At 42.5% G+C, this 19,786-nt stretch overlaps 1 protein-coding gene across 1 annotated transcript; it reads left to right on the top strand.

Moving 5' to 3' along the window:
- The first annotated feature begins 5,982 nt into the window (after window positions 1-5,982).
- Window positions 5,983-17,671, top strand: NECAP1 (NECAP endocytosis associated 1). The gene is made up of 8 exons (XM_010946362.3): window positions 5,983-6,137; window positions 11,023-11,123; window positions 11,279-11,383; window positions 12,077-12,158; window positions 12,957-13,065; window positions 13,159-13,342; window positions 15,397-15,499; window positions 15,826-17,671. Exons 1-8 carry the CDS (start codon window positions 6,043-6,045, stop codon window positions 15,872-15,874), a joined length of 828 nt encoding a protein of 275 aa, XP_010944664.2. The 5' UTR covers window positions 5,983-6,042; the 3' UTR covers window positions 15,875-17,671.
- Window positions 17,672-19,786: the final 2,115 nt, after the last annotated feature.

Here is a 19,786-nt window from a genome sequence, read left to right as displayed (position 1 = left end):
TAAACAAACATGATAAGTCTTATTTCAAATGTAAATTAGTATTACTAAAAAATTAACAATAGTAATAACTTACACCTCGAAGACTTAAGTACCAGACACTGGGCTAAGTGCTTCATTGGCTGTATGTTATTTAACTCTAACTATATACCCCAGTGATGAAGTAGGTACCAACACTAGTACCTCATTGTCAAAAAAGACACTGAAGTACACAAGCTGATGAATTATCCAAGTTGTGGTTACATCCACACCACGATGTAAATGGCAGATTTAGAAACAAGACAGCCAGCCTCCAGAACCTTTGCTCTCAGCCCCCATGCTGATTAGCCCTTTGACTGTTAATCTAGTCTATTCTCTCTGTAATTATGATGGTTACGCTTTATAAAGTCACCAAGAACACTGAATTAGCAGACATCGAACCACTGCTGCGAGGAGAAATACAGGGTAGTTTCTGCCAACTTCTGGTCACTGCATTTTGGTCAACTGATAAATGTATCATCTTGTATTTATTTATTTATTTATTTATTTATTTATTATTTAAAAAATTGGGGGGGGCAGATTTATTTATTTATTTATTTATTTATTTATTTATTTATTTATTTATTTATTTAATGGAGGTACTGGGGATTGAACACTGGACCCCATGCATGCTAAGCATGCTCTCTACCACTGAGCTATACCCGCCCGCTACATCTTGTTTTATATGTGTTTCTGTTTAAAGACACCTTATTTAATCCATATTGTTGATTCATGAACATTGACCTCTTCTCCAAAAGCACTGTGATTCATACTTGAGTGACATTAACTAACACATATTTTCTCTGTGAGGCACCTCTCAGCCTTCAGCACTATGCTTGGGAGTCATTTTAAACAGCAAAATCACCTACAAAAAGCACAAAAATGTGAACTTGGCACTAAACAGACTGTGCAAAGGACACTTCCTTACAGGATGAAAGATGAAACAAGAAGTCGACCTTGATTGACAGCTGAGTACGCACATGTCTGGTGATTCAAAATTTTTGCCATCCTGTGCGTAGCTGGGAGTGACTGTGAATATTGATTTGGGGGTTACAAATAAATTTAAGTGAATAGGAGATCACAAATACTGGAGTCCATGAATAACAAAGATATACTGTATTTGCTAAGATCCTTGTATATTCTGTATATTTTCTGGATGGAGAGGTTAGGACAGAAGTGCATATTGGTTAAGGACCTGGGCTTGAAGACACAGATTTATGTCTGCCACTTGTGATGGACAAATCACTTAATCACACTGTATTAGTCTCTTTACCTAGTAAGCAGGGTAATAATAGTAGATACCTGTTGCACACAAGCATGTAGAATGGCACCCAGTACTTAATAAATGCTAGTCATTACTGTAACTCAACCAACAGGGGCAGGAGTCCTAATCATACATACAAACATTTAAGTATAGCGTATAGGCAGCTGTTATGTTGGTATCAGAAGTTTAAGGTTTTCTCTCCTGACACTTAAATATTGGATGAGAAAGTCAATGACCTTTCTGTATCTCAGCATATTTTTAAATAAAAATGGGGATAATACTACATACTAGGCGAGATTGCTGTGAGAAATAAACGGAATAGCGTAAGTGAAAGCATTTTGTAATCTGAAAGGCGCTATGTAAATATCAGGTAATATCATCATTATTGTTACACAGAATGTTTACTGTTGAAATCAATGACTAACAACTTAGTTGCTTCACATATCACCTTTTTAAAAAATTAATAATTTTTTGTTGTTTTTGTTTTGGGGAGAGGTAATTACGTTCATTTATTTACTTATTTATTTTAATAGAGGTGCTGGGGATTGGACCCAGGACCTCCAGTATGCAAAGCATGTGAGCTAGCATCGAGATACACTCTCCCCTCTAGAACTTTTGAATTGTGTAGCTCCTGCCCCCTAGTGGTACGCAGAGATGAATTCCCACCAAGACATTTTACATTTTCTTAAAGAACACTCCATCCTTGTAAAGAAAAAAGGAAATGATCATTCACTTAACAAACAAAAAAATGTATGGAGTTCCTACTATAGTCTGGAAACTATGATAAATTCTGGATAAATACAAACATGTTTCTTGCCCTTGGAAAACAGACATACCTAGAAACAGTCGAATGTAATGTGATAAGAACTTAAACTGAAATATAAAAAATGTTGTGGGAGCACAGAGGAGGGAGTCGCTAGTTCTATTTAGGGAAGATGAGGAAAGCTTCTCAGATAAATTGATATTTAAATTATATCTGAAGGCATTTTACCAAAGAATGAATGGGAAGGGCATTTCGGTCTGTGCAAATATGTTGGTGTGTTTGGAAAATAATAGCAGTGTAATCAGATCAGCTAGAGAAGACATCGAAGGTGAGAGTGAGGAAGAGGGGGTGAGGGAAGTGGCTCTAGATGAGTCTGGAAGGAAAAGTTGGGGCAGATTATGAAGATGCATCTAGTTAAGGTGATTAGACTTCATTGTGTAGCCAGTGGTGCATTTGTAAGATAACTGTTTCAAAAAGCAGAGCATAATGCACATAACAATCTTAGTACATGTCCTAATTATCAAAAATACTCTAGGTCTTTCTTCATTACTATTTTTTTAACTGTAAAATGGTGAGCAATGTTAGATCCTTTTTTACTTTTTCACTGAGTCAAGATGCATTCATGGGTCTTAAAATCAATTTTGTGTGTTGAGAACAACATAAAATAGAATAAAAACATAATAAAAACTATAAATTGCCATCACTTTTAGTAAGGGTATCATTTTGGAAAACTTTTTTTTTCACTGATACATATTTGTGTATATATGGGTACACTGGGTTCTAATATAAAATATGCCCTTACTGTGGGTAATGATTTTTTAAAAAGACTCAAAAAAGAAAAAAAAAACTACTAAGTAATGTCTAAAGGATTCTCCTAAATTAAAGTTCCTACACTTCTATTATCTTCCAATGATTGACTGATTCTTCTGAAGTAAATCTCATTAATTTAACTTACAGGTAGTTGGAAAAGGTTCTAGGTAGTCTTTCAATGGAATGTATGAATTGTTAAAAAGTTTGAGGTCTACCTACATGTACTGACATAAAAAGGTGTCTTGATGTATTGTTAAGTAAAAAGCAAAATGTGCACAGGCTGTATAACATGATGCCATTTGTGAAAATTCATAGACTCACACATACACCTATAATGCATAATGCATAGAAAATGACAGAAAGAATATACAAAAAATTGTTTACAGTAGTTAAGTCAATGAAGAATGAAAGGAGGGTGGATCCTAAGGAGCAGGGTGGTGGACTCTGAAATTTTTAATATAAATTTTATTTAGTTATAACTCATATAATAAAATGCATGCCTTTTGAGTACACGTTTTCTTGAGTCTTGACTAATATACATACTTTGTGTAACCAACACCACAATCAAGATAAAGGATATTTCCATCACTCACTCTTCCCTCAAATAGCCTTGTATCTCTTCCTATTCAATTCTTCATTCTCTTTGGCATTAGGCAACCACTTAATTTCTGTTACTGCAGATTAGTCTTTTTAAGAACTTCATATACATGGAGTCATACAGAATATATTCTTTTGGGCCTGACTTTTTGTTGTCTTGTTCAGTATAATGTTTTTGAGATCTATCCATATTATTGTGGGTAATACTAGTTTAAGTTTTTAAACTGCCATCCCTGAGTATTCGTATTTGACCCTCTCTACTGCTATACTGTTTATCTTATTACTGTCGTATGTCAGTATGACTGTGTTCTATTACAGGGATACACCAAAGTTTGTTTATCAGTTCACCTATTGATAGACATTTAGTGCGGTTTCTTGGTTTTGACCATCTACAATTTACAAAACTGCTATGAACATTTGCATGTATGTCTTTTTGTGAACATATATTTTACTTTCTCTTGGGTAAATATCTTGGAGTAAAATGCTGGGTCATATGATAAATGTGTGTTTAACTTTTAAGAAAATACAAAGCTTAGTTTTCCAAAATGGTTGTGCCATTTTAATTCCCCACTAGCAATGTATGAATTTTGCTCCACATTCTTGACAGCATTTTGTCGTTGTCATTTTTTTTAAGCCATTCTACTAGCTGTGTCGTATTCTCATTGTAGTTTCAAATGTATAAAATATATATAGCATAAAATTGTTAATAATATAAAGATGTGGAAATTTCACTTTTCATTTTATACGCTTTTAAACTCTGAAGTTTTTTGCAAAGTATATGTAGGGTCTGAAATTGGGGGATTTGGGGAAATGCCCAAGTTAGATGATTAGACTGAAACAGAAATTTTGTATTATTCAACAATTATTATTGCCTATTATGTGAAGGGCCTCACGCTGGGTGCTAAAAAAGCAAAGTTCCTGCCTTTATGGAGTTTATGGTTTAGTGGGAGATATTCGAAGAATAATAACGCATTAGGTAAAACAAAAAGGTGTAACAGAAGCAAGCAAGTGGAAGCATTAGAGAAAGTTCATCTAAAGCACTTGACAAAGTCACAAGAGGAGGTATTATCCGAGCTGATTATGTGAACATATTAATTAGTTTGCCAAACTGACAGGATAGGGTAGAGAGTTTAAGGTAGAAGATTTAATGCATGAAAGGGATGAAGACTATGAAGAGCATGGACTATTCAGGAAACCATAAGCAGTGCAGGATTACTGAAATTTTAAGTGAAAGTTTATTTTAAAAAAAATCTTGAATCCTTTTCTATGGCCTTAATATCTATACTTACTTATTTACTATCTCAAAGCATCCTATCCTAATGGACAAGCCATTAACAATTTTCTGTTGATAGACATTCATGTCGTTTCCATTTTTTTCACGATTACAAACAATGGTGTAATAAAGATTATTGTATACACTTTCTTGCACATTAATAAATTAATAAAATTAATAAAGTAATAAAAATTTCTCTAAAATAGCTATTAGTGGATTTGCTAAATTGAAGGTAATGATGTACAGAATTTTGATCAATTCTGCTAAACTTCTCTTCAGAAATGAGGTACAAATTTACAATCCTGCCAACAGTGTATGAGAGTATCTGCTTGCCCATATCCTTAGAAGGGCTAGATATTATAAATCCTTTTGAATTTTAACACATCACTTTGTCATGCACAGTAGACAAACTAGAGACAGGTTTTCAACTAGTCAACATAAAAAAGTGGTGAAGTCCTCCACTGTTGTTGTCATTTCGTATCTCGGTTTTCCAGTTGCTGTCCGTGCTAATCAAATCATTAACGTGACAGTGTTGTGGCAAATTTACATTTGGAGCCTACAAGGAACATATTTATGGAGAGAGTTCAGTAGGATTTATTATTATTATAGAACTGGGAGCAAGTAACAGCTATTAAATAAATGCTTTCCCAATTGGTTAGGAATTGAGTAGATCCCATTTACAGTTTAACATGGTCAAAATTTCCAAAAAGTTAACCAGAATACACACGGAAAGTGTGGCAGATTATTTCAACAGGTACCGTTCTGGAAACTCCTAGATAAAAAGATGCTATTATAAGGCGATATATCAGGCTGGGCATTTTTGACGTTTAGACTCTGGAAGGTTAAAATCCACGTTTACAACTGGGTCATACACTTCCTGTAGGTAGTCAACTTGGGTTTACCGACGGATGGGTACCCCTTTTCTGCAAGGAAACTAGGGTTAAGAAATGACTCTTAGAAGAAAAAAATTCGCCAGACTTCAAGATGGTCGTCGTCTTCCCAAAGGACCGCGCGCACCTGCCGCGGAGCAAGATGGCGCGTCTCCTCATCACTTCTCCGGGATGGAGATTTCCTTAACGTGAATTACGCACTTGGAGGGCATCCCTGCCATTACCCAAGATGGTGAGTCGCGCAATCTCACCGTTTCCAGGTTTCAACATGGCTCCCTCAAACTGCGCCACCGGAGCTTAATCTCAGGAACCAAGCTCAACTCGCGCGGAAGTAGCGTCAGCGGAAGTTGTTGCGTAACGCGACGCCCCGCCCCCACGCCCGCCCCCGTTCCGACGCCCCGCCCCCGGCGGCGCTGAGAGCAGAGCCAAGATGGCGGCCGAGCTGGAGTACGAGTCTGTGCTGTGTGTGAAGCCCGACGTCAGCGTCTACCGAATTCCGCCCCGGGCCTCCAACCGCGGTTACAGGTACTGACTCCGAGGCACTACGGCGCACGCGTGCCGGTCGGGGATGACACTTCCCTCCTCGGGTAGCACGCTGCCTATCCCTGCCACTGCCAGCTCTGGGTTGTCACCTTGCTAGCTTCCCCACCTGGATTATTATCGCCCTGGTCTGCTCTGCCCCGATTCTGGACTGCCATCATCCTTGTTTCCTCCGCTTAACAAAAAAATTACCCTCCTGCGTCCTCCCACTCCTCCTCCCCCGGACCCTCTAGGTTCCCCATCTGCTCCCCATCATTCACGTCCAGTCTTGCCAGCTCCACCGCCGGTCACCTTTCGTTCGCTCTTCCCTGCGTCCTTCAGCTTGTCACCCTCATCTCCCCTTCCCTCCCTCGCCGTTTCACACACGCTTCCAAGACCCCGTGCGCATCTGTGGGTAATCATAGTGTTCTTGGCTCCTCTCGGGATGAGCTCATTTTTCTTTTGTGCTGTTCAGTCTTGCCACCAAATATCGTCTTCCATCGTATGGTTTTCCCTTCAGCTCTTTTGCCAGTGAGCAAAGGTTAAGATCCTAAGTTTTCCAACGCTTGTCCAGTCCGTTACTTTTCAGTGTCTTTTCTCTGTGGCTCTGTAGTATTTGCTGCCTCCCTTCTCTCTTAACTTCTCCTATAGCCTTTGCTTCTAGAGTTAACGCAGCATTTTCTTTGTAGGGTTAACAAACCACCTTGTAATCCCATGACTGTGAGGGTCTTTGGATGCTGTAGGAAGTTGTGAAGTCATGCAGTCCAAAGAGTTAACATAACTCAGTGGGTTACATGTTTAAAAATACGAGCATGAGCCCTGGCAACTTAACAGCGATATGATTTGGGACAAATTTCTTAACCTCTCCAAGCCTAAGTTTTCTCATCTGTAAAATACGAAAACAAAGTTGGTAATAAAACCTGCTCTAGCTGTGTATCCTGTAGAAGTTTTTGGAGGGGTTATTAAAATCATGTAATAAGTGTGAAAAAAGAATCTAAAATGAATTTCCTATAAAGAATTTAGGAAAGAGTAAAGCAGTATATAAATGTAAGATACTGTTTTTATTTCTCTGACTCACATCACGATCATCATGATTTTCCTCTTGGCATTTATTATTACCTTCTCTGAAAAGTTATCCTCTCCTTATGTCCATTATTTTGCCTCCTTACTAGAGGTTCCTTCATGAATCAGTATCTCTGTGCTTACTGACCTGTGCACTAGACCCTGGGGGTTGTACCCTTTGGCACAGAGGTAGTCCTAATTTCAGGCTTTCCATCGGATTCCCAAATTGCTGATGAATAGGAATCTACATATTTTTGGATGGTAGTCGCAGGTACTAATATGTGTGAGTCAGCTGAGACATCTTCTTCCTTGGGAAGCCCTCCTGGATCTTCCATCCTGGCTTAGGTGTGGTCTCCGTGCGCTTCTGTAGCACCTGCTCCTTCTGCGTTGTAATAGATTGTTTGGTCTCCCATGCCTTCAGACTAGACTCTGAACACCTTGAGGTCTTTTTAAACTTTGTATTCCCAGGGTCTAGCACAGTTTCTGGCACATAATGAGGATTCTGTAAATGTTGACTGAAAGAAGAAATTAGTAGATTACACTTAATTATAAAAATTAGCATTGATTGAACTGTTAAATAAGGTAAAAAATAGCTCATGACGTCCAACTTTAGGAGCTAAGACATCCTAAGGGATATGATACACATTGAAGTGGCATTCTGTTCTTTTTCTTCCACTTCATGCATTTTTTTTTTTTTTAATGAATGTACCGGGGATTGAACTCAGGACCTCATGCATGCTGAGCCCCCCACTCTACAGCTGAGCTGGACCCAGCCCCACTTGAGGCTTTTTAAAAGACCTTTTTCTCTTGCCCATCTACAGCCTCTATCTTCACTTCCGGGTTTATCCACAGCCTTTATCCTTGTGTCAGTAACTGCACTGAGCCATCAAAGTGATTTCTTAATTTTCCTCTTTTACTCTTTTTCTCATTATCATTCTGTGTTTCCCATGCTTATTATTGGCATCTTATGCTATAAAAGGATTTTTACATCAGTCACTCTTCGCTTAGTACAGTCAGTGGAGAGAGCAGAACTGAGTTTGAGTCGTGATTCTCATTGATTTGTTGGGTTACTTTTGGCAAGTCACTTAACTCTTTTGAACTTTAGTTTCCTCATTTACAAAAATGGATATACTGTTACTAACTTTGCAAGATCCTCTCACTTAATTTTTACCAGAATGGGCATAATTCCTGGCACATAATAGATGCTTGATAAATAGCACTTTTCTGTGTTTTTGTCTGTGTCGTCTATTCTGTTGTTTACCAGAACCCATTTTATATTATGAGCATGATTTACACTCCAGGCTGCCATTAAAGGAAAAACTCAACTTTATAGGAAGCAGGAGAGAGAAATGCTTTCTTTGAGTGACTAATAAGCTCAGAGGGAGTAACTGACTTTGATTCTCCTAGTGTATGTAAGCTGTTGCTTCCCAGACTCTCAGTGACCAGACTTACGGAAGGAAAATTTAGGTTGATGCCAAACTTATAAGTGGTTAGAAAATGGTTTCCCAATCTGTAAAACTGTTTATTTAAATTCATTATTACCTGCTTCCCCAGCTAAATCAGTATTAAACTCAATAGTGTGTTTTAATGTAATGAACAGAATGCTGGACTTTGAAGTTAGGGATCATTCCTTACTGTGCTATTGTCCTTTTCTTCATCTGGAGAGAGATGTTAGGCCTTTCATGCCTATTTCATACGACGGCTGTAAGAATTTATTGCCAAGTAGATGAAAATTTCTGAGGTCAGTTTTGAAGACCAGTAAAACCAAGATTTCCTCAGGCTAGGTCTGGGGTGTGGGAGAGGAATTAAGGCTCAGGATGGAGGGAAACTGCTACCATGAGCATCCATTCACCTACTGAGAATTTGTTACACATTGGCCACTAGATACACAAATAAGCCAAGGAACCTGTCCAGAGAAACACATCTAGGCAGGCTTGTTCCTAATATTTTCAGTAGACCATTTATACTCTGTCTAGCTGGTGGTGGTATAGTGGAATAAGTAACAGCTCATTTAAAAAATCTAATAGACAGGGACCTCTAGGGCGCTCTCGTCTGGATCAGATTCAGGTATTGAAGGTCTGTGACGCAGGGCATCAAGAGAGAAGGGCATGACAAAGATTTATCTTATAAATCCTATTCAGAACCTGTGCTAATTAAAATTTTCATTTCATCCTTTTCACCTTTTGCCTTCCATCTTGTTCAGCTTTTTAAACTTTTGGTGTACTTTACTGTTACCTTCCTAACCTGCAAGTATTAGTCTTCAGGCTCCCAAGGGATGAGTTGTCAGTAACTTTTACTTTGCCCTCCCTTTTCCACGCTGCTGGCAAAACAGAATCACAAGTGCAGTGTTTTGTAAAATTGGTCATAATGTCTTAGGTTAAACAATGTCTTAAATAATGTCTTTGGTTTCATTCAAATTCACTTATAACACAAATTTTAAGTATTCAGTGTTTTGTAATGTTTCCATGGACATTTGTATCACTAGTCCACATGTCTTTCCTGCATTCCAGTCATACATTCAAATGCATACTCGGTTACACATCTCAGACTCAACGTATCTGAAACTGAACTCCCAGTCTTTCTTCCCAGACATGTTCTACCTGTAGCCTTCCTCATCTCAGTTATCGGCAACTGCTCTGTTCAAGCTAGAAACCTTGGAGTCATCATTGACTTAATCTCTGATTTCTCTCTCTCTTCTGCCTCACATCCAATCTGTTAGAAAATCCTGCCGCCTTTACTTTAAATATATCCACAGTCCAGCCACTTCTGCTACTCCGTCTTCCTGGTCACCACCATGAGTCTCCTATATTACTCTTAACTAATCCCCCTGCTTCAGCACATTCCTACACCCCATCTATTCGCAGCAAAGTAATCCTTTTAAATAAAAGGGAGGTCAGGTCACACCCTGCTTCAACCTGTAATGCCTCCTCTTTCACTCAGAGTAAAAGCCAGAGTCCTTACAGTGGCCTCCAAGGCCCTGTGTGATCAGCTACTCCCCCGCCTCATCTGTCACTTTAATCACCATGGCCTCCTTTCTTTGCATTCGCTGTTTCCTACACCTGGAATGCTTCCCCCCCAGAGATCTACATGGGTAACCCTCACTTCCTTCACATTTTTGCTCACATTTCACCCTGTAAATAAGCCTCCCCTGACCACCCTCTTGAGTGCCGCAGCCTGTTCGCCTTCCCACTGCCTTCCGCATCTCCCTGTTCTGCCTCTGCATTTTCTTTTTACCTTAAGCGCTTACCACTGTCTGAGATATTAATTCACTTATTTTTTTTAATTATCTATCTTCTGTTAGAATGTAAGCTTCATGAGGGCTTTATTTTGTTCCCTCACATATCCCAAGCGCCTGGAACAGTGCCTTCGGCTTAATGCACACTCTGTAAATATTGGTTGAATTCAGTGAAAGGTAAAATGTTCAGGGCTTTGGGAAGGCTTCTGTTACCCGGCGTATTTCATTTAGTGGACTTCATTGTTCCTTGATCAGTAAAACACTATTATGTAAATTACCATCTACAGTATGAAAATAGTGTCATTATGATACACTTTTAATTGCTTTTATTTGTACTTTTACATCTTTTTATTGATGCTTATTGGACTTCAGAATCCTCAAGTGGTAACATTTCTTCTCTGTGTTTTGGACTGTGTGTAACGTGAGGCGTCTGTGTAGAGGGGGTCGTGGGCTACTCTTTTTGATTACTTAATAGGTAGAAGGAGTAACGATCCAGAACAGGGAATTAGAAACATGGCAAATGATTATGGGTAGGTTTTTAGTGTATTAAAGATGTGGACCTGAGGCCTGAGGCTTCCCATTTTCCTACCCTAGGGCATCTGACTGGAAATTAGACCAGCCTGATTGGACTGGTCGCCTCCGAATCACTTCAAAAGGGAAGATTGCTTACATCAAACTCGAGGATAGAGTTTCAGGTAACTTGTGCTGCTGACCCTCTAACATATTAAGGTGTTGATTTGGTGTTCCTTTCAAAGCACCTTCAAACTGGGGACTAGAGGGGAAATACTTGTTAACTGAGTTTCAGATTTTTGCTTCCTTTGCTCACGGAAGTCTTTTTCTTACCTGTCAGGGGAGCTCTTTGCTCAGGCACCAGTAGAACAGTATCCTGGCATTGCCGTGGAGACAGTGACAGATTCCAGCCGCTACTTTGTAATCCGGATCCAGGATGGTACTGGTAAGGATCAGGGACTTGAGTGGGGATGAGCCTAGGGAAGTAGTTAATGCATTTCAGTGAAGGCGCGTCCCCATGCATTTATGTCATTTCTGTTTACTAAATTTTCTCCCTTTTCTTTAAATTTAACTATAGTTGCTAAGAGGGAAGGATTAACATGTTGTTTATAATAGATATGAATACAAGTTCAAAATGTGGTATTAAAGGTAGATATAAATCAATCAAAATGTATATCTAACCAAAGAATTGGCACATACTGCCTGCTGATTGTTCCTGGTGATGTTTGCTGGGACTGTCTTAAATCACCTGTGTTTATGGTGATCAGTATCTTTTCTCCATAGTCTGTGTCAGAGGTTGGCAAACTTTTTCTGTGAAGACACAGACAATAAATATTTCAGGTTCCGTGGGCCGAATGGTCTCTATTGCACCTATTCAGCTCTTTTGCTCTAGGGTAAAAGCTGCCGTGGATGACACGTAAACACAGTGGTGTGTTTGTGCTCCAGTAAAACTTGATTGACAAAAACAAGCTGTGGCAGCGTTTGGCCCACGGGCTGTCTGCAGTTTGCGGACCCCCGGTCTGTGAGACAGCGCTACGCGCTCACGGACTTGATCCGGCTAGGGTAACTGCTGTGTTTTCGTTGGGCAGAGTGCGCTGCTGGGTGCTTCCTGCTCTGAGGATTCCTGTCTTTCTCACAGGGCGAAGTGCCTTCATTGGCATTGGCTTCTCAGATCGGGGCGATGCCTTCGACTTTAACGTCTCTTTGCAAGATCACTTCAAGTGAGTGACGCTGGTCCTTAGTTGCCAGGTTAAGTCTTTGGGACTGCTGCTGCTCAGTTGAGTGGGCGCTCTCTTACCTCCTGGCTTCTTTATTTGATAACTAGTTCGTCACGGACATAGATCTTCCCCTCCACTCTGTTTTCTGGCACTGTGTTTGTACCCATCCTTTCCTTGTAGCTGGGGTGTGTTTCTGATCCCTGTGCAGCCGTTGGAGATGATGCCTTTGTTTCTGCCTCTGGAGACGGGCCCTTGCTTCTAGGGGGCAGAGGGGGGCGTGGCAGTACCGCAGGGCTGCGCGTGAGCTGTGTGGGGAGCTCTGTGCGTCTTGTGCCTGGGCGGCTGACGCGTCCTGTGCCCCTTGCGGCATTTCTTCAGCCCGTTTGATTTTGGCTCCGCTGCGGTGGATGGCGGCCTGTACACTGTCAGCCTCCCACCTCGGGCAGGCGTGCCTCTGCGCTTCTGCCTCGGGACTTTCTGACATTGTGGAAGGCCCCCAGTTAGCGAGGGGGCAGCCTGGAAGGACCGAGGAGTTAACGGCACCTTGGGGACAGCCCTCAAGTGCAGGGGTGGGGACTTGTGGCTCGGTGCCCTCTTGGAGGGGCAGGTTTAACCTGCGTCTCGTGTGGTTCCTCGTGGTGTTGAGCCCCGGTTGCCCTCTCTCTTGCTTTCTTTTCTCACGTTTCATGTTCCCTTTCTCTGCTTTCTGGAATCATGTTTCACATAAATTAGCTACATTCAAATTTGTCAGACCCTATTTTCAGGGAATCCCAATTAAAATAACTTTCTCTTTTACTGAAGGTGGGTAAAGCAGGAATCTGAGATTTCCAAAGAGTCTCAGGAAATGGATGCTCGTCCCAAGCTGGATCTGGGCTTCAAGGAAGGCCAGACCATCAAGTTGAGTATCGGGGTGAGTATGGTTCCCCCACCTGTCCTTGTATTTCCGTAAACCAATGACTTCTCTTTTGCTTTCTCTCGCTCTCCTCCTTTTTTTCTTTTGTAGAACATTACAACCAAGAAAGGAGGTGCTTCTAAGCCCAAGACTTCAGGGACCGGGGGTCTAAGCTTACTGCCGCCCCCACCGGGAGGCAGAGTCACCATTCCCCCGCCGTCGTCCTCAGTTGCTATCAGCAATCATGTCACTCCACCAACCATTCCGAAATCTACTCATGGAGGTAGCGATGCAGGTGAGTCTCTCCAGGGCTTTTTAAAAATTTTACCTTTTTTCATTTTGTTTTTTGGGGGGTTGGTAATTAAGTATTTACTTATTTATCTATTTATTTATTTGTCTAACTGTTTATCTGTCTATTTGACTATTTATCTTGACTGTCTGTCTCTCTGTCTATCTGTTTGTCTATGGAGGTACTGGGGATTGAACCCAGGATCTTGTCTCTACCATTGAGCTAGGTCCTCCCTCCTCTCTAGTGCTTTAACTTTGAGAAATCATATCTTGGGGTTTAATTGGGTAGCACCCATTTGCCGAGGAGAGTGTTGTGGGTTTGCTATTAAATGGGCACTTTGTACTGACAGGTGATTTTGGCGGCCTCTAGCGAGGGCTTAAAGCTTTCCTAGGGAGCCGAGAGTCGTGGTTTGTGGTGGGTTCTCTGGCAGAAATTGGGTAGTTAGTAAGAAGGCTGTTTCCTTTGTTGTGCCTTGCTGAAATGCTAGGAGGCCTGAGAGTCAGACGGACTAAGATTGTGGTCATGGTGCTGCTACTTTATGTCTGAATGTGTTTGGTAACATCGTTTAAGATCTTTGAGTCTTCCATGTCCTTGCCTGCAAGAAGGAGACGTAAAACCACCCCAGGACCGTGAGGGTGGAATGAGGTGACGGCACCGAGCACAGGGCTTGTGATATAGAAGCCATTCAGCATGTGTTGTTTCTTCATCCTTTCCATTTCTTCCCAGGGGCAGTCGAGAGGAAGTGAGACAGCATCTGATTTACGAGTACATTTTCGTTTTTCCTTACTGTCTGGTGGGATAAAAGAATAGATAAAGTTATTTCCACTTAAAGAACGCAAACCTAGAACTTGGGAGGGAATTTTCCTAAGATTAGAGAATCAAGCGTTAGAATCTAGGAGTTTTAACTTTTCTCTTTAATAATTAACTATAATTTAATTTAATGTAACTTAAGGTTTAAATTATATCATTAGTCATTTATAATTGATGGCTGAGAGCCAGCTTTCTCTTTCTGGAGTTTTTGAGGTGTAAGTGGTTATAGTCTACTTCTTTTAGTAAGTGTTGCCAGAAGGCACTGAGGATCATATCTAAGGTTTATTTATTTACATTTTTTTAATTAAACCTTTTATTTTGAGGTAATTGTAGATTCACATGCAGTTGTAAAAAAAATAGTACAAAGAAATCCCACGTACCTTTTACCTCGTTAACCTCAGTGGGACCATTTTGCAAAACGGTAATCGAATAGCCCCGCTAGGAGACTGACATTGATACCGTTCACTGGTCTCACTTGGATTTCGTCATCTCTGTGTATTCTCATTGGTGTGTATGTGTATTTACAGCTGACTCTTGAACAACGCAGGGTTTAGGCGCACTGACCCCCACCGTGCAGTCGAAAATCTGTGTCTGGCTTCACAGCCGACATCTGCAGGTTCAGTCATCCACAGATCTTGTCATACTGTACTGCGTGTTTACCGGAAAAAACCCATATATAGCGGACCCCCACAGTTCAAACCCATGTCGTTCAAGGGTCAGCTGCTGTTCTCTGCAGTTCTATTGTGTGCGGATTCCTGGATCCACCCCCGTCCCCGTGGTGAGGGTGCTGAACAGCTCCACCACTGCAAGGGTCCCTGGTCACCTTTTTATAACTGTACCTCCCCAGCCCCGTCCCCCCACCCCCAGTCCCTAACCCTTGCTGCTCAGTCACTAGTCTGTTCCCCATCTCTAATTTTGTCCCTTCAGGACTGTTATGTAAATGAAGTCATGTGGTGCATAACCTCTGGGGTTGACTTTTTCCACAGCCTGAGTCCCTTGAGACTCTCGAGTTGTGTGTATCAGCAGCTCGCTCCCGTTGACTGCTGAGTGCTGCTCCACGCGTGGATGTACCACGGTATCTTCAGTCATCACCTGTGGAAGAACGTCTGGGCTGTTTCTAGTTTTTGGCTATTATAGATAAAGCTGCTGTGAACATTTATGTACAGATTTTTGTGTGAATGTAAGTTTTCATTTCTAAAATTTTTGTAATGTTTCCCCTTTTCTTTTTCCTTTTCTCACCTCGTGTTCAGATATCCTTTTAGACTTGGATTCTCCTGCTCCCGTCACAGCACCGGCAGCAGCTCCAGTTTCCGCAAGCAGTGACCTGTGGGGGGACTTCAGCACCGCACCCAGGTATTAGCACAGGGGAGCCAGCCTGCTCCCAGCCGCCAACGGGGTCTGCGTGCGGCCAGGTGAAATCTCTGGCGTGGGGAAGCAGGGCACTCGCAGGGCATTTGGAGCCTTCGGTAGGAATTCTGGGTGAGGAGGTGGAGGAGCGCCGGGGCGGGGGGATCAGAAGGCTGCAGGGAGAAGCCTGATGGGTGTTGCAGGCCCGGGTGAGCAGGCTGCTGTGAGGCGTAGTTTCAGGGATTCTGAACAGAGATTTCCCGCAAACCGGTGAGAACAGCATTCCTGTCCTAATACGCCTTCGGCCTTCTCTCTGTTCTCCTGCCTTGCAGCTCTGTTCCAAACCAGGCGCCACAGCCATCCAACTGGGTCCAGTTCTGAAAAGCAGCGACCGGACATTAAGGACAGACTTGAAGAACAGAGATGACCTGAGGGCGCCAATCTGTGAGGGGAGTTAGGAACCCCTTCCCTCCCCAGAACCAAAATTACTGGACAATCTTTGTCACAGCTGCTCCATTGCGTTCAGGCCGGTTCGTGTCCCTCCCTTACAATCGTCCTCCGCTGTACAGCCGAGAAAGCATTTCTTACCTCCTGCTCACTGTCAAGGCGGGGGAAGAGCGGGTCTTATCGCGCTTGTGGCTGACCGCAGGGCTCGGAGGGCCAGGGTCTCTTTGAGGGGGATTGACCTCTAACATCTGTAACATTCTTCTCCGTCTTTAAATTCGTTACCTGATTTTCAGAATCATCTCATGACCCTGTGCGCCTCTTTGCGAAGCCCTGTTTAGCGATTTCAGGGGAGACAAACACCTTGAGACCTTCTTTTCCATTAACCCAAGACTCTAAACATGCACAGACCTCGGTGTTTACAGCCTGAGAATTTTGATAGGGGCGGGCATGAACAAAGACCCGTTTCCTGGGTCTCTGCCGTAGGGCGACCCTCAGGCTCGTCCTCTTCGGGGAGCGTCCGGTGCGGGTGCAGCCCTGTTGCCCTCGTGCGCTTACATGTCTCTTCCTACGATAAGAGGGTTGTGTTTGCTGCATAGTGCACCATCTTTGATCAGCGGGGGTCTCGGATGATGGGGCTTCGAGGGTCTGTGTTTTCCCAGTTACATTCAAAGAAGCATTTACAGTCTTGCAACTCCGTCCGGTGGCTGGTGGCTGCATTTGAAGCACGGCGTTACGTTGTAACAGCCCCATCATCTGACCTAACATTGAAGGGTTTAGGATTTTTAACCTGATTTGTAGGGCAGAGAGGTTGAAAGCACTTAACTCTTGTTCGGTACCCACATTGCCTTGCTGCCTGAGTGTCTGGCCCCTTTCCATGGACGTTTATTTTTCAGTCCACTAGCTCCTCAGTGGAAAGCTGCTATGACATGTATTGTCACTTCTGAAGGGAGCTGAAGAGCCATGGCTTTGGCTGTGATAAGTTTTACCCAAATGATGGCTTTGACACCCAGGGCATCTCAAAGGCAAGTTGCTCTCCCACCACTTTCCCTTCCCCCATCCCGCCATTCCTTTTACAGTGCTGTGAAGGAGTTCCCGTTCCTAGGTGAATGGGCACCATCTATCTTGTTTGTTAATGGGGAATTTTGAGGGTAAAATGGGAAGACACCATTTCTTCCCTTAGCTCGTGTTTGGATGTGTACACTCTGGCTGAAGGGAGTCCTTACGTTTAGTTTCAAAATAGATTCTCTCTCTCTTGGATTTCCTTCTTGACTCTTTTTAACTTTGGGTCCATTTTCTTTTTTCCGTTGCTTCCCGTTTCAGGCAGCTCTATTCTTACAGAGCCATGGCAGGACATTTTAAAATTCCAATAGAAAACACTAAAAGGAAAGTCTGTAGAATCACTAGTGACTAACTACTGGGAACCTATTTTCTCAGCCTTCCTCTATGTTGTGTTCTTTGTATTCTCAAGATGATAATATATTATGTATTTGAATTGCTGAAAAACTGAAAATGAAGTTTAAGATATATGTATATAAAGCGTATGCTGTATTGGTGCAATAATGGTAATTAAAAATATGAAAAAAGGTAGTGTCTCTTTTATCTTTTAATTTACCTGTTTCATTACCTTTTTTTTAAGAATTTAATTGACCCAATAGAGATGGGCCAGTAGGCAATAAAAGGACATTTTGTATCTATTATTTTGTTTTAAGAAATAGAGCTTTTAAAAGGTCAGACCTCTGTGCTCATGGTTCTGAGCCCGCAGAGTGCTCCTTGTGGAGAGCACTTGTATTTATTATTCATTTGCTGGTACAGTTAATTTAATTTGCTTCAAATTATCTTCACAATCTAGGCCGCCTCTCACATCCTACAACCCTGCTCAGCGTACGTGAAGGGAACAGTGTACGAGGTAGAACTAAAGTGGGAGGCGTGGGCTTTGGAAGCCAGAAGGATCTCAGGATTCTCATTCAGTGATTGTCATGGAGATGTATCAGAACGATGTATGTTTGTTTGTTTGAATTTAAAGTACTGTGTACTGCTCTCTCCAGGGTCTAACTTCCCCCTTGGCCCTCCCGGGGAAGGACTTGGATGGCTTCCCGACCCGGGACCTGAGGTTGTGAGGCACTGTCACCGACAGAGCGTATCCTCGACCTCAGGTTTTGTTTGGTGGAAAATGCAAACAGTGATTTTCCCAGCTCAGCCCCCTCAGTGAGGCTCTGACACCTGCCTTCTTCACGGCTGTAACGTGAGCCCTTATTCCCCCTCTCGCCTCCGGCCTGATAAGCCAGGTAGTCGGCTTCCTCTAGCTGCCTGATTCAGCTTGTGTGTTGCCACCAGAATAATCTCCCTGAAACCAAGCCCTGCTCACGCCCCTTCCTCCCCCACTGATTGTCTCTTGATTTTCCTTTGCTTGCAGATTAAAGTCCAAAGTACCATTTCATCCTCAACTCCCAGTTTCCCCCTTCACTCGGTAGGCTCCAGCGCACTAGGGTGCTGGTCATTCTTCAGGTGCTGCCAGCGCCGTGGGCACTGAATGCTTGCAGTTCCCTCTGCCTGGAATGCCTTCCCTTCTGTCCCGGCTCGTTGAAACTACCCCCCTCCAGGAAAGCTAGCTTAAGTGCTGCTATGCCCGCAGTCTGAGAGACGGTCTCCTTGTTTTGTTTGGGTTGCTGTTGAAATTCCCTTCCTTAGTAGTTCGTAATCTCTTTGATACGAGGACCACGTCTTCATTTTTACCTACTCAACAATACTTCCTGTGTACCTTTCTAGATGGTAGATGCTCCTTAAATACTGGTTGAATTAACAATGATTTCAGCGGAGAGAGACTGGAAATGAGTAAGCTGGGTGTTTTCCTTTTATTACTCAGCCTCGTTTTGGTTGTTCCTAGCTGCAGGACGGAAGTACCCCTCATATGCTTTGTCATAGTTGCGGAAGGTCTCATTTATATACTCCAGAGTCAGTGAACATTCGAGACCAAGAGAGGAGTGATGAAGACAAATTTTACTTTGGTCCATAGACTCTATGGCCTGAGAAAAGGAAAACGGGGCATCATGGAGCGCAGCGGCTGATAAATTTGGTAGCTTACTGTCTCACTGTAATGATCACAACTGGCTAAGACTACAGTGCACTCTGGTTATGTTTTAGTTTTCTCTTTTTTTTCTTTTTTAAGCCATTTCTGTTACTGCCTCTTAACTGTACATGAGGAAATTACATACGGTCTGTGACTGGAGACCTCATCCTTGGGAGCTCCCCAGCAGCCACATGCTCTTTTGAGAAGGAAAGGGAAAAGGGAGAATTACATTTACTCGCAGGTCCCTGAAGCCTGGGGAATGGATAGGCTTGTTACGGTTTTCACAGCAACCGTGGTTGAAACCACATGGCATTTACTTCAGAATTTTGCAAGAATTGTCATTTTCGGCCCCTTTTTGAAAGTTATCAAGATACGGGGGTGGCATGTTTTGTAAAAAGCTCTAGTATACTCGAATTGCCTACCTCTGAGTCAGGAGTAAAATTTATCCACTGAGACCTCATGTCAAGCTAAGATTAGTGTCACCCCGTCAGTTAAACACAATAATGCATTAACACCCCCTATGGATGTTTTTGCTTGCTTTTCACAGTTCTCTTTTTTTGTACTATGTGTGCTCTAGCGCTGCACCTATGAAAGGAAGAAAAGAAGGTCATTGAATCAGTTTCTGGTGTATGCTTTATCTGGCTGCATATCCGCATGGGACCACTAGAGGGCGGGCTCCCCCGCAACTCCAGCGCAGCCTAGGAAATACCGCTCAGCTTTCCCGGCTGGAGAGGCACAAATTTTGCTCTGCCGCTTACTGGCTTTTTGACCTTGGACGA

Source organism: Camelus bactrianus, chromosome 34 (genome assembly GCF_048773025.1).
Source record: "Camelus bactrianus isolate YW-2024 breed Bactrian camel chromosome 34, ASM4877302v1, whole genome shotgun sequence".
NCBI lineage: Eukaryota > Metazoa > Chordata > Mammalia > Artiodactyla > Camelidae > Camelus > Camelus bactrianus.
The sequence above is the reverse complement of the archived record's forward strand: the minus strand, read 5'-3'. Positions and strand labels throughout refer to the sequence as shown.

Coding starts and splice junctions, on each gene's coding strand:
- NECAP1 (XM_010946362.3), top strand. CDS start 6,043: ATGGCGGCCGAGCTGGAGTACGAGTCTGTGCTGTGTGTGAAGCCCGAC. Junction 6,138..11,022: donor GCCTCCAACCGCGGTTACAG/GTACTGACTCCG, acceptor TTCCTACCCTAG/GGCATCTGACTGGAAATTAG. Junction 11,124..11,278: donor ACTCGAGGATAGAGTTTCAG/GTAACTTGTGCT, acceptor CTTACCTGTCAG/GGGAGCTCTTTGCTCAGGCA.